The sequence below is a fragment of the Bombyx mandarina genome, chromosome 10 (assembly GCF_030267445.1).
Source record: "Bombyx mandarina strain Sakado chromosome 10, ASM3026744v2".
Lineage (NCBI taxonomy): Eukaryota > Metazoa > Arthropoda > Insecta > Lepidoptera > Bombycidae > Bombyx > Bombyx mandarina.
Genome location: NC_143217.1, coordinates 10,260,837 through 10,275,319, shown reverse-complemented (window position 1 = coordinate 10,275,319; position 14,483 = coordinate 10,260,837). Strand labels below are relative to the sequence as shown.

Genomic DNA, 14,483 nt, shown 5'->3' with positions numbered 1-14,483 from the left:
GGTAATAAGGTAAGTCACACAAAAAAAAAATAAGAATATAGAATATAAATGGAACGGTGAAGCGACTGTAGTGTCAAAACTTTGTAAGGTGGACGACAATTTATAGGCAAAACAATCCAAGTCATAGTGCTCATTTAACTTTCATTGAATTGCTGCAGTACATATTGTCTTCATTCTAAGGGATAAATTCCATATAATTCAGTAATTTTTTATTTTATGAGGTTTTTTTACCTTTTTTTGAATGGGCTGGGTGAAAAATATGCGTGTACATTTTTACCAAGTTAGGCTGGTTATGTACTAAGCAGTTCGTCTAATGCTAATGATGAACGCTGATGCTAATCATACATCTCGTGTTTTCTGTGGATGCCCATCTGGGGTAAAATTACACGATTATCTGTATTGTTCAACATATTTATTTATCATTGGCTATCTTGGGAAGCTCTAGTAATATGTATCTAATCAGTTTTGCTAGTACTTAAGTACATATCTCAAACAATTACCGACGACATAATACGAGAATGTGTCATCGTCACGTTTCTTGGATTTAGTTGCATTTAATGTTGCAATTTCGAAGCAATGTTAGCTTCTATGAATGAATTATTTAAATTATTTCAATAAAAGTAGCAGGCAAAGATTGTACGCGATAAGAGCCTGCTCAGCTATAAATCCAAAGATATACGACTATCGTTACAAAAATTCTCGGTCGTCAATCCGTAGCAGTTTTTATTCAGTACGGTAGATGGCTAGACGTGGCTTTTCTATTTTCTTACTTAATACTCGACTCACTTCATAAATTATTTCTTAAAGACATATTGATGTACCGTTATTCTTATTTTGCCACGGGTAGGTTACGCTTTCGGGTTCGAAGATTTGTCATTTCTAATACAGTTCAGATTCTTAGCTCACAATGGGGCCTATATACATCTATCAGACCTGGTGATCGCTTTGCAGGATCATGAGGCATCCATTTCAGGCAAATAAGTGTGTGATCAACAGAAATTTAAATTATTAACAAATACTTTGAATTTTTATCTATATGACGACAAGAACACATTTCAACAGGCGTCGCGCATACGCTCCTATCAATCTGTTGATCGATTAGTGTGATAGTAATTAGTATTTATTTAATAATTTATAAGTCTGTACGAGAAAACGTCTGGTTCTCTTGTTTAACATTGGACGTGTGGTGGTATTAACATAAACGTTCTTTACTTGAAGCCGGCGGGCCTGGCGCCATGTCGCGCCGATCATATTAGACACAACTCTGGAAATTGCTGCTTGTTGAGATACTGCGAATAAACAACTATTTTGCAGTATAATTACAGCCGTTTATCTATTCGACTAACATTAACAGGACTTATTTTTATAGGTGCCTATTATTACAAGCTCGATCAGGAAACAATTAAAAGTTATTATGGACGTGTATTAAGTTTATTATTATACGTAATTTTAAGTTACGAAAATGGGTAATTTGATTGAGCCCGTCTCGTAGAAAACTAGTGCATGCGTGTCTTGCATTCAAAGCTTTGTTTAATGGGACTGTGTTTAACCTAGTTTTCCGTTTATCATAAATTGTTTTCAGGACATATTAAAACGATGATGATTCCTGATAAAATGCTTTTTTTTACGCATCACTGCTTCACTGCAGAAATAGGCGGGGTGGTGGTACGGCCTGGCGGTAGTACGTGCGGTCTCACAAGAGGTCCTACCATCAGCAATTACGCAAATTATAATTTTGCGGGTTTGATTTTTATTACACGATGTTATTCCTTCACCGTGGAAGTCAATCGAGAACATTTGTCAAGTACGTATTTCATTAGAAAAATTGGTACCCGCCTGCGGGATTCGAACACCAGTGCATCACTACACACGAATGCACCGGACGTCTTATCCTTTAGGCCACGACGATTTCAATGCCACGATGCCTTCAAACATTAGACCAAAAGAGTAATCTAATAAAACTATATTTGAAACGATATATTTTGTTTTTATTCGTCGTACATATATTGTATCCCGCGTAATTTAAAGTAATTAAAAAAAGCTTACGCACGGGTTTCACGGTAGTAAACACGAGGGCCCACACTAACACAAAATATGAATCAAGCTAAGTAATAAGTATTTATACTAAGCTTAGTTAATTAACTTTGTTTTCCTTTAAGTTAGGGTAGTTGTTAATCGATAGTCAGTGAAAACTAAACACTTCTACATTACCCTGGTATTCAAATTGCGTGGTAGTGTTACGATTTAAAAAAAATATATCTGTACTAATATTATAAAGAGGAAAGATTTGTTTGTTTGTTTGTTTGTTTCGAATAGGCTCCGAAACTACTGGACCGATTTGAAAAATTCTTTTTCCATTAGAAGCCGACATTGTCCCTGATGAACATAGGCTACTTTTTTTTTAATTTTTTTTTGTTTTATTTCTTTGGTTTCATGTGTGTTTTAATGTTTCCGAAGCGAAGCGAGGGCGGGTCGCTAGTGTATAATTAAAATCGAAGAGGGATAAAATTTAAAATAAGCCATATACATTTAGTTATAGTTTGAAATTAATACAGGCAATTTGGCATAGCACTGAAAGCCTTGTTAGCAGTGACGATTGCGTTTATCTGTTATTATTGGTTGCCGCAACGCAGTTTAAATCGGATCCATTAAGTTTCAACAAAGGTAATTTGCCCAGCTAGTAATCTATCTGGCGTATGTCTCCGCCTCTGACGGTTATTATTGCTGCCATTATCACTTTAATACAGTAAATCACACCGATCGATGACGTCAGATAGTAATCAAAGTCTGGAAGCAATCGAGCGTGAATTGCCAAACCGCCGCTCGTAATTTGTGCGAATATAATTGTAATTTTTTTTATATTACCCGTTGAATCGCATGATTTAGTAGTGTACCGTGATTAGTCTCTGCTGTTTATCGCGAAATATGTTGAAACATCCATCTGTTGATATCTGTTGACGGGGGTACCTTCCTAACAAGAATTGTACGAAGCAATAAATAAAAAAAAGTTTCATAACTATAAAATTCATATGGTATAGAAACCCATAAAGTAAAAACATATACTGTTATTTATATATTTATTTATATATGACTATATGACGTAGGTTTGTCCTTTAATTTAGAATAAGAAAATTGAATATGTGGTCTCTTCCTACAATGGCACCACACCACTCAATCGGTGGATATCATAAGCAGCGACTAGGGGATTCACCGGAGAATGGGTACCATCGTTATACTTGTATTCTACGATTGCGTACCTAAGTTTACTGGTGGTACGGTACATTTCAAGACCGTTCGGGTGGTTATCACTACTATCGTAACGATTTCTCCCACGAAGTAGTCATACATTCTGGTTTGAAGACCCAAACCTTATACAATACAATTGAGATTTCGACATCATGTCTCAGAATGGGTGGCGACGTCCGTATCGTGATGTCTATGGATTTTTGGTAGCCATTTATATCTGGTAAGCCGTAGATACACACAAAATAAATTGGCGAAATATTTCACGATACATCCTACTGCCAGTAATTACGTAAATTAATAATAAACATTAAGGGTTTTATTGGTATTGCACGATGTCCCTTTATCGTGGGATGTATTCACTAACTAATACCCAGCAAAAACCCGGCGCCTTGCTCATTAGGCCCCGAATGTTTCAAAATGTGTCGGGATGATAATTGAAAACAGTCAAACACCTAAGACAGATTGCATATCAACTTTACTTGTAAATTTAGGCTGTTGACGCACTATCTTTATGTTGATTGGAATTGAATCAGCCGTTAAGAATGTGCGACTCATACCGGATTCTTATCTAATATTTATTGAAAAAAATAAATTGTATCAAGAATTGAAGTGCAAGCGTCACGGAGTTCAACATTCTGCCTTTGTTAGACAATAGATTGGATTAATCATAACATAGATATCATATCGTAGTTCCGTTGTAGACAAGGATGCGCATACTTGAATTTCTGCGAATTTCTTTGTAGTTAAGTTATTATTATGTTTAAGATGTAAATCTGCCTCAAATTAGAAGAATTGGCGCAATTTATACGTAAGGATTTTAGCGGAGTTTGGCAGCCCTACCTATGTCTGCTGGTAAGCTTTCATGTGTTCTAGTTTAAAAGACTCATCATAATATGGGCCAAGAACTTGTCCTCTTATTTTGAAGTAGACTCCGGCTTAGATATGCCTCTGAAATTGCTAATGTCCATGAACGATGGTGACTAATTTCATCAAGTGGTATGTATGCTCGTTTGCCCAGAATGGCAATTTGAGAGCAGTATACATTTTGAAGTCTGGTAATTTTCGATAATACACATACATTTCAGATTATTGAAAATTTATTTCATTGTAAGTTACGAATTTTATTTCACTACTTAATTACGTTACTACGTTGCATTCTAGAAATTTTCAAATTGTCATTTGTGTACATAACCTACCTGGCAGTGATAATAAGTAGCGATGCCTATTTTATTTGGTCATAAACTTATAGATAATTAATAAAACCCTGGCTTTGGAAATTCATTTTGTGCGAGTAGCGACTGAAGGATGCTGAAAAGTGAAAGAGATTGCATGCATGCGGGTTGGTTGTGATGTTGGTGGCGATGCAGGTTGTGGCGGTGGGCGCGCGGGAGGCTGGTCGGAACTGGTCCGGCGCACGCGCGGGGCATAGTCTCGCGGTCGGCCGGCAGCGACGCGCCATCGTCCACGGCTCGCCACTCAGTGCACGCGCTGCCTCGCCGACGCCCGCGCTAGCTTGCATGGCCGACCGTGTGCCCATCTCCACGCACCGACCCCGACAGATCGGAACTACATCGCATATACACTGACTGGCATCCCTCAAACGATTCCGTTTTCCCGACCGAAGTCAAACTCGATGGTTCCTAAATTTCGTAAACATTCCATGCACGTGAGTTTCGCTATATCCTTCTCTGTTTACATTTTTTAAAGGTGCTATTTTTTTTATTATTATTTTTTGTTTGTTTGTAAAACTTAAGTTCTTCGTTGTGCATCGCGAGTGTAGTTGATAATTTTACCGGCATTGGAGATCTACGATCTGAATTTAAAGGTGAGTAATTATTGTTTTATGACATTTTTCTCTGATACATTTCAATATATTTTTATTCATAGTTTTTGTGTGTTATATTAGAAAGTTACTTGCATGGCAACCAAACAAGTTAAGGCTACATGCACGTACGTAGTAAATGCGCAAGTAAGTACTTAAGTTGAAGTAACCTCGTTATGTTGGGTCAAGTTAAAAATTAAATTCGATTAAAAAAAAATGATGCATCGGTAAGAATCTGAATAAGTTTCAAAACACATTCCACTATATTTCCACAGCAGCCTATATTGTACTTTAATACCCATAGACTTGTATGCAACGTAACGATGACGTAGCAACAGCTTTTACTACGGCAATAAGAAAACAAACCAGTAGGCGATGTTGTAAGTCTAATATCATATTCATTAGTTGCTTGAATTTTCGTATCTATCTTAAACACATACATATACAAATTTAAAAATCCAATCAACTAGTTTAAATATAATTTTAGTTCCGAAACGGTGTGATACAATAAAAACTAAATACTTATATACATGCTAGTTTATGAGTTTTTTTTAACTTATGATTTACAAGAAGTTTCTGTATATATTTCTTCCTATTCGTCATGCTGATATAGGTAGTCTTTTAAATTACTTACCGATTTTCGTAGTTGTCAGAATGCGTTCAACCCTCGTGTTCAGTTTGATAGTTCACTGAATAGTACTCGAACAGACGAATTTAATGAGCCCAAGCTTGGTGATTTTAATAGCTGTTCTAGACGGTCTATTATCTGACGGTATATATCTTACGGGTAGCGTAAAAAGCTATTCCAGCTACGCCCGGACTGGCAGGTGAGCTCAAGGGCTCAACCTGAGAGAGTTTGCTAACACTAGCCTCGGCAAGAGCACTGCTTCGCAGAATCTACCACTGGATCGGAATCGCGACCCACTGAGAAGATCCGGCAAGAAACTCAGCGGGCGAGACGGTCTAGACGCTGTCTATCATTACGGTCCATTATCAGCCTTCAAGCTCGAAATTGCTTTATCAACAAAATTACACAAACACGAGTTTCATTATGTCGTAACAAATTGAATTAGAATTGAAGATTATTTAAGTGAGTATTGGCAAACATACATAATACATGTATCAACTAGCTCAAATGATCCTTTAGTATGAAGCTAATTCGCCATATCTCAAAACGAACGTAAAATGTACAAAATGAGTAGTTACTTATCTACTACTGTTGTTGTTATTTTTGTTCTTGACAACAATTATAATCAAGCTATAACATAAAATAGGTTTTGTTAAGGATGTGTGTTCGTTAATCTTCTTGAATTTTTTTTTTTGCTTAGATGGGTGGACGAGCTCACAGCCCACCTGGTATTAAGTGGTTACTGGAGTCCATAGACATCTACAATGTAAATGCGCCACCCACCTTGAGATATAAGTTCTAAGGTCTCGATATAGTTACAACGGCTACCCCACCCTTCAAACCGAAACGCATTACTGCTTCACGGCAGAAATAGGCGAGGTGGTGGTGCGTGCACCTACCCGTGCGGACTCACAGGAGGATCAGTAACTGAAATAGACCAGCAGATTAATTCCCCTGCCATCTAATGCCAAGGGATGCTTTTAATTTGCGAAGCAATTTTCACTTACCTTCATGAGCTTTATTTAAATGGAATGCATAAGTAAAAGCTTGTTGTCTTCAATAGGATCATAATTATTATGTATTATTATTGATTTAGATACATTTCGACATACCTATTTTGAGCTTGATATACGATAAATACTTCAGTTAAATTTCTCAAAGTGGGTGGCGGTATTCACAACGTCTACGAGACGCAGTAATCACTTAACAGCGGATGGCTCGTGAGCTCGTTCACTTATCTATACTTCTATACTAAAATTATAAAGAGGAAAGATTTGTCTATTTGTTTGTATTGAATAGGCTCCGAAACTACTGAACCGATTTAAAAAATCTTTGAGAAAAAATAGGGATCCTTACTAAAACTCCTTTAATCTAACTCAAGGTGTAAAAAAATACCTAAAATATTCTTTACATCGCGTGCCCTGCGAAAACTACTGATGGTAGAATAAAATAATGTACTACGACTTTGTAGAACACATTATTATTTACAAAAAATGTCGCGACAGCATATGTCTAACTATTATAGTTATGCCGCAATAAGTGTTCTTTTATTTAAAAAAATAAAACAACGTCAAATATCTTTGAAATTTTTGTTAAAGACCCGAGCGGAGCCGGAGCGGAGCCGGAGCGGGCCGCTAGTCTATGCAATAAAAGGCGTAAGAAATTTTAATGAGAATTAGTATGTTAGTTAAAACGTTGTGTAAGACCTTAGCAAAAACATTATAAACACCTGTACATGTGTTTTATGCAACTTAAAAGGAAATGTCTACAATTAAAACTGTAGTCTGTAATTGTAGTATGCAAATTGTAGTCGTCTTGGCTTAAAGGATAAGACATCCGGTGAAGTCATATCGAGGGATGTGCCTATGCCGGTGTTCAAATCCCGCATGCAGATACGATTTTTTTAATCAAATACGAACACAACTCATACTCACGAACGACTTACACAATGAAAGAATAATATCGTGTGTTTAAAATGTAACCCGAAAAAAAAAACAATTTTATTACTGGTGGTAGGGCGCTTTGTGAACTCATACGTTCTGGATTCGCTTTATCTAAGAAATAAATAGATGTAGATAAAGAGGTAGAATAAGAAATAAAGAGATGTGAAGATCTTTGTGTAAACCATGTGAAAAATGTTCATAAATGAAAAAACAACGAATTCTGTCAGAAAACAACAAAAAATCGGTAAAGTTCATGATTTTTACATTAATTTAAGTACATTTATAACACAGCAATTTGGAATTCATCGTTGAATTTGATATGTCTATATAGACCGATCTATGAGACTGTAGTAGCAATAGATTTATTTAAATTCAATATTACTTCACCGCTTACTTAAGTGTACTTTTTTTTTTTATTGCTTAGATGGGTGGACGAGCTCACAGCCCGCCTGGTGTTAAGTGGTTACTGGAGCCCATAGACATCTACAGCGTAAATGCGCCACCCACTTTGAGATATAAGTTCTAAGGTCTCAAGTATAGTTACAACGGCTGCCCCGCCCTTCAAACCGAAACGCATTACTGCTTCACGGCAGAAATAGGCGAGGTGGTGGTACCTACCCGTGCGGACTCACAAGAGGTCCTACCACCAGTACCATAACTTAACTATTGTTTTCATAATACCCTATAAAATTACATTCTCGTCTGTGCGTAAACGTTAAAACAAAGCTGAAGGAGAAATAAAATCTGTAACCGGTGACTCATCGATTCATTAACTGCAAGCGTGACAGACAAGTGGGACGTAAACCGTTTTAATTTATATTCGCCTGAAACTAGTCCCTATGACTGTAACCACATGTTTCATCATTTCAGCGAAAGATATTGTGAGTCAGCAATCCGCTAGACAGGCATTTCCCCTCTTACTCATAATAGGAGCTATTAGTGTGTTAATAATTGTAATAAATAGCTTTTGTCTGCAATTTACTCGATAGACAAACATTTGGCCTTTTTTAATGGCTAAAACTGAACTAAAAATGATTTAGGCGGAAAAGTTTTGAATAACGATATATATAAAAACGAATTGCTGTTCGTTAGTCTCCGATTTGGCTAATTTTGGTCTTGAATTATTTGTCGAAGTCCAGAGAAGGTTTAAAAGGTAGATAAATATGAAAATGCTCGGAATTAAATAAAAATAACAATTTTGTTTTTCCTTTGATGTATCCCCCGTCGGACGGGTTCCTTTTGTTTGTTTTAAGTTTATTTTATACAAAATTTTAGGTATTTTATTTATCGATTGAGGCACTACGAAGTCTGCCGGGTCAGCTAGTAACTGATATAAACCAGGGGCATTTTTGTTTTATATGTTTTTTCAAAAGCCAATACGTTTAGTTGTTAAAAAATATCAATATTTATGTTTGATAACGTTTAGGTTGTGGATACAAATTATGAGTAATATGTCGATCCTTAAGCTAGGAACAAGCTTAATAATAATAGCGTGTACTGAACGAAGGCTTTAGTAGCTATTGTGTTCCCGTACGTGTGCTCGCCGTGCTTTACCGCATACATATGTATTAGCAACTTATCTTATATAGCAATCGTAGTCTAGACCGCCACGTTCTTTAGGAGTGTAGATGACTTTCTTAAGGACATTGAATTTTCGTACATAGACTTCCTTTCAATGAGTTTTTTTTATTGCTTAGATGTGTGGACGAGCTCACAGCCCACCTGGTGTTAAGTGGTTACGGGAGCCCATAGACATCTACAAAGTAAATGCGCCACCCACCTTGAGATATAAGTTCTAAGGTCTCAAGTATAGTTACAACGGCTGTCCTACCCTTCAAACCGAAACGCATTACTGCTTCACGGCAGAAATAGGCAGGGTGGTGGTACCTACCCGAGCGGACTCACAAGAGGTCCTACCACCAGTAACTACGTAAATTATAATTTTGCGGGTTTCATTTTTATTACACGATGTTATTCCTTCACCGTGGAAGTCAATCGTGAACATTTGTTGAGTACGTATTTCATTAGAAAAATTGGTACTCGCCTACGGGATTCGAACACCGGTGCATCGCTTCAACACGAATGCACCGGACGTCTTATCTTTTAGGCCACGACGACTTAATTGAGTAAAGATTGTGGGATTATCTCATTTAAGTAACTACGAATTTTCTTACGCCATTTAAATAACTAGAATTAGTGTTGTATAATTTGTTAGTGAGGAGAGTTTGAAGAGTTCGCATTTAGTAGAAATCTATTCACCATTTTAATCGGTAATTGCATGAAACTCGAATGTAGTTTTATATAGTCACAATTTCGACAATCAACATAAAACGATTTGCCATTTTCTTTAGGCAAAGATTATTTCCAACACAATCAAAACGAAATATTCTTTATCAGGCAAGACGTCATAAAATACTTTGTGTATAGACTACGGAATGTGCGAAATTATTTTGCAATCTACGTAATCATTGGAAGAATTTGAATTATCGGCTTCTAACGGCAACACGGTACAGAGGACTCTTTAAATAATACTAGATGATGACCGAGCTTTGCTAGGTTTTTTTTTTGGATAACGCCATCTTGTTGTGTCTTTGAAGCGGTTAGTTGCCCTCAATTAAGAAAAATAGTATTATTATTCGCCAATAGATGTCGGGAAGAGTTGATTATTGAAAACACGAATAAAACAACATTTTCTGAAAATAAATCGTAGCTAGATCGATTTATCGCCCCCGAAATCCCCTGTATACTAAATTTTATGAAAATCGTGGGAACCGTTTCCGAGATTCAGATTATATATATACATATATATATATATACAAGAATTGCTCGTTTAAAGATATAAGATAAAAAATATCGTATCTTAATTGCTTTGTATTATCATTACATTCCATTGCTATGCTAAGCCAGTTTTAAGCCAATGTTACTATTGTTTGATAGTTTGTGATAAGCGAACTTGTTTAATAGGAACAAGTAAAATAAATATTAGAGATTTAATGAAGAAAAATTTTATTCCACAGACATATATAATGCATTACTACATAACCTACCTAATTCTTAACATACTATAATATATAATGGAATATCGAAAAATTTAAGTAATATTTATTATTAAATTATATTAATTAAATTGTTTGAATAACGTAAATGGTAACGAGAAAACAACTGTAGCTTTTGGTATCAAAATTAAACTAAACTTATAATAAATTTCATTGTAATGAGAGACAGAAAATTTGAGGCATCGCGTGATCGAAACGGACCAAAGAATATTTTTTTATTTTTTTATGTTTATATTATAACCAATACTTTTTTTTTTCTGGTAACGATTTGATGTTACGCTTTGTTTTCAAGTTAATTTCAATAAACAAACTTTGACATTAGAGTTTTTATTAATACGCTTTTATTTATTAAATCGATTTAAGCAGACTAACTCGCGTCTACCACTTTTGATGACGTTACTGCAGTCAGTAGACATCACAACGTGTTTTTTTTTTTTTTTATTGCTTAGATGAGTGGACGAGCTCACAGCCCACCTGGTGTTAAGTGGTTACTGGAGCCCATAGACATCTACAATGTAAATGCGCCACCCACCTTGAGATATAAGTTCTAAGGTCTCGATATAGTTACAACGGCTACCCCACCCTTCAAACCGAAACGCATTACTGCTTCACGGCAGAAATAGGCAGGGTGGTGGTACCTACCCACGCGGACTCACAAGAAGTCCTACCACCAGTAATGTATGTAATATGTCATTACCCGCCTTGCGATAGGAGGTGATACTAGAAGTTTTTTAAAATTTCGCGGCTATGAACATAAAAAATACATTTATAGAAAACACATTGGAAGTAAATATTATAAATAAATTATCATACGATGTTCTTACTTGATCGTCACGATGTCGTTCACGAATAGATGCAATTTAGGTATTCGACTAGAAAAATAAAAAAAATCTAAATCTGGGACGCGATTTGTGAATAAAGTCACGGCCCATCTTGTGGTAAATGGTTAAGGGATAGGCACAGATAGGCAGAATGATACCCCATTACCCGTTAGGCTACAGTCGCTTCAAAAGTTATATGAAATGAAGCATACTTAATTCAAGTGATAAATAAAGATGTCGTTAAGTGGACCTGTGCTTAATTACTGACATGTCCGATACAATGTTGCAGTCGTGAAAGTTTTGGCCAAGTGTATTAATTAATTTCTTTCATTAAACTGAATGAAACAGTTAATTAGGATGTTTCTCGGTACTCATTCATTTATTTTAATTAGAACTTGAATGAATTGCTGGCAATCCCCTTATCAGTCACAACACACAGCAGCGTTTGAAACCGATCTGTTTATTCAATACCTACACGTTATTTATGTACGCCTCGTTTTTTGTATCGAATAAAAACACAGCGATTCCTTTGAAGTCTCCGCGGATACGGATTTGTATATCTTCCGTTAATTTCAGATTCTAGAAATTACTTCCTTCAATGTTCCCGTTGATTGTAATTTCTAAGAATACCTAGTCAATTTGTAAATACACATTCGTTAAACATAATTTTAATAAAATTCTTAGTAATTCACTGATATTGTAATATGTATATACAACAATATTTTATTTGTAGCTTTCCTGGTAATTACGCATAGCCCATGTAGACCGTAATAAGATTATTTAAATACTACGTGTTTGGTTTGATAATAACAGCTTATACATTAATACAGTAATTAATTAAATTAAATATTTAGTCTAATAATAATTTAGTCAATAATGCGCTATTTTTGTTTAGTTCGAAAGTAGGCAAAACGTTATCATTCAGCAATTACAAGTTTTTTTTAACTTCACTTGATATAAAAAAATACGTTTACACGTGCCCAGCTTCTGAAATCGATATTCGATAATAATCGATATTCAAGCGATAGCAACTAGATTTTAATCAACAATTAGATTTTTGAACATGTAGCTCATGGCATACAAGCACGTTATTCCACGCACGTGTTTACATTGTTTGCTAGTTTAACAATTAGATAAAAGAGTTGTGCGTGTAAAACCTCACAATGTGTGCAGCGACATCGGCGGCACGGCCAACAAGCGATTGTGGGTCTTAATTCCTGGCAGTTAAAGAATACTGTCGGTGTTTTGCAAATGTAAAAAGTGTTGGTTTTTGGTTGTTGGCGACAATCAGGCTGCGTGGGCACTATCGGAGCAGCGAGGTCGCGCCGCTCACCCCGCTATCGCGCTCGCGCCTCATTAACTCTATTAATAATTCATCTCGTATCTCACCCTATTGTTCTACGAGATTATTTTCCACTCATTCAGTAGATTAACGAACGAACACCGTTGTATTTTACGAGTTAAATATGTTTTTTTTTAATTTTCATCGTACTCAATCGAACCTACGACCGATATGATAGTAACTGGTCATCGTTATTCACATTGGTAAAGTAAGGGGCATATAATACATATAAGCCGCAGTCTCCTGCTAGGCATTGTTTGAATTATTCGAACATCTTTCTGTGTTCGAGTTTTGCAAGACAGATGATTTATTAATGTTTTTGGAGTTAAATAAAAAAAAATACATTTAAATGTTATATCATCGAGCTGTAAAACCGGCCGTTTTCAAAGTTGTCCATATTAAAATTCAAGATTCAATTTTGTCATAGCATATTTAATCTAGAATTTTAATATATTTGGCGACCTGGCGGCCGATCTGATTGTATTTACGGGGAACTATAACTTGGGCACTGCCTATCGTAAAGTACTTTGAGTACTTTCCATAAACCTCAATTGAAGAGAGACACAGCGTAAAGCTGAGTCGACACCACATCTTTTATCAAAAGTCATACTTGATCCTTATCTGTGGAATAATTTTATTCTGTTTGTATTAAGCTTGTATAAAATTTCCCATTTCAAGACCAATACAGAAGGGAAAAATGTTTCGAAATGTCCACATGGTATGTATTTATGACCGGATATAAGCTGGAGGTCGAACTCTGCGGTCAAGAGGCAGTCCAGTTTTGCTTATTCTAAATATCACCGATCAGCAGTCGAGTTGATGATTTCGATTCTTCGTTACTCTGAAAAGGCTTAACACCAATCTCGAACCAACTAAAATTCACCTATTGTCACTATTAGCCTGGACTGCGTGTTTTGCTTACCACCTGTCTATTATCAAGTAGCTGTAGGCTCCGGCTTCGCTCGGGTCTTTAACAAAAATTTCAACAACGTTGTTTTATTTTTCAAAATAGGCATAACTATAATAGTTAGATATATGCTGTCGCGACACTTTTTGTAATTAATAATGTGTTCTACAAAGTCGTAGTACATTATTTTATTCTATCATCAATTGTTTTCGCAGGGCACTCCTTGTAAAGAATATGTTAGGTAATTTTTACACCTTGGGTTACATTATTGGAGTTTTAGTAAGGATCCTTAGTTTTAAAAAAAAAGGTTATAGCCTATGTCGCTCGGGAATAGTGTAGCTTCCAAGCAGTGAAAGAATTTTTCAGATCGGTTCAGTAGTTTCGGACCCTATTCAATACAAACAAACAAACAAATCTTTCCTCTTTGTAATATTAGTATAGATAATGAAACAATCAAGCGATCGGTCAGGAAATCGGCTTAGTGCACTTAAAAGCCGCTACCCGCAAGTGGAATTTGAATATAAAAACTCAATCTAGTCAGTGGAATCCACGTTCTGTGGGTGAACTTCTGTAATAGTTTACTATCAGAGGTAAGCGTGTGAACAAAATACAGGGTAGTTAAAAAATAATATTCATATGCTATTCATATACATATGTATTATTACTAGTGGGACGTTCTGAGCTCGTGTGAATTATTTACGTGCACGGCAATGTAAAG

General features: G+C 35.9%; 1 protein-coding gene across 3 annotated transcripts in view; it reads left to right on the top strand.

Annotated features, from left to right (window-relative positions):
• The first annotated feature begins 4,610 nt into the window (after nt 1-4,610).
• cv-2 (crosveinless 2-secreting protein) overlaps nt 4,611-14,483 on the top strand; it is a 70,205-nt gene continuing 60,332 nt past the window's right edge. Inside the window, exons 1-2 of one of the 3 annotated variants that reach the window (XM_028171483.2) lie at nt 4,613-4,912; nt 5,001-5,071. Coding sequence is in view for 1 of the 3 variants with exons in the window: in XM_028171481.2 (XP_028027282.2) it covers nt 4,880-4,912 (33 nt within the window). In the remaining 2 variants the exon portion in view is untranslated. Of the gene's footprint in view, nt 5,072-14,483 lie in introns of all 3 variants that reach the window. The other 2 variants (XM_028171481.2, XM_028171482.2) reach the window with 2 other exon arrangements.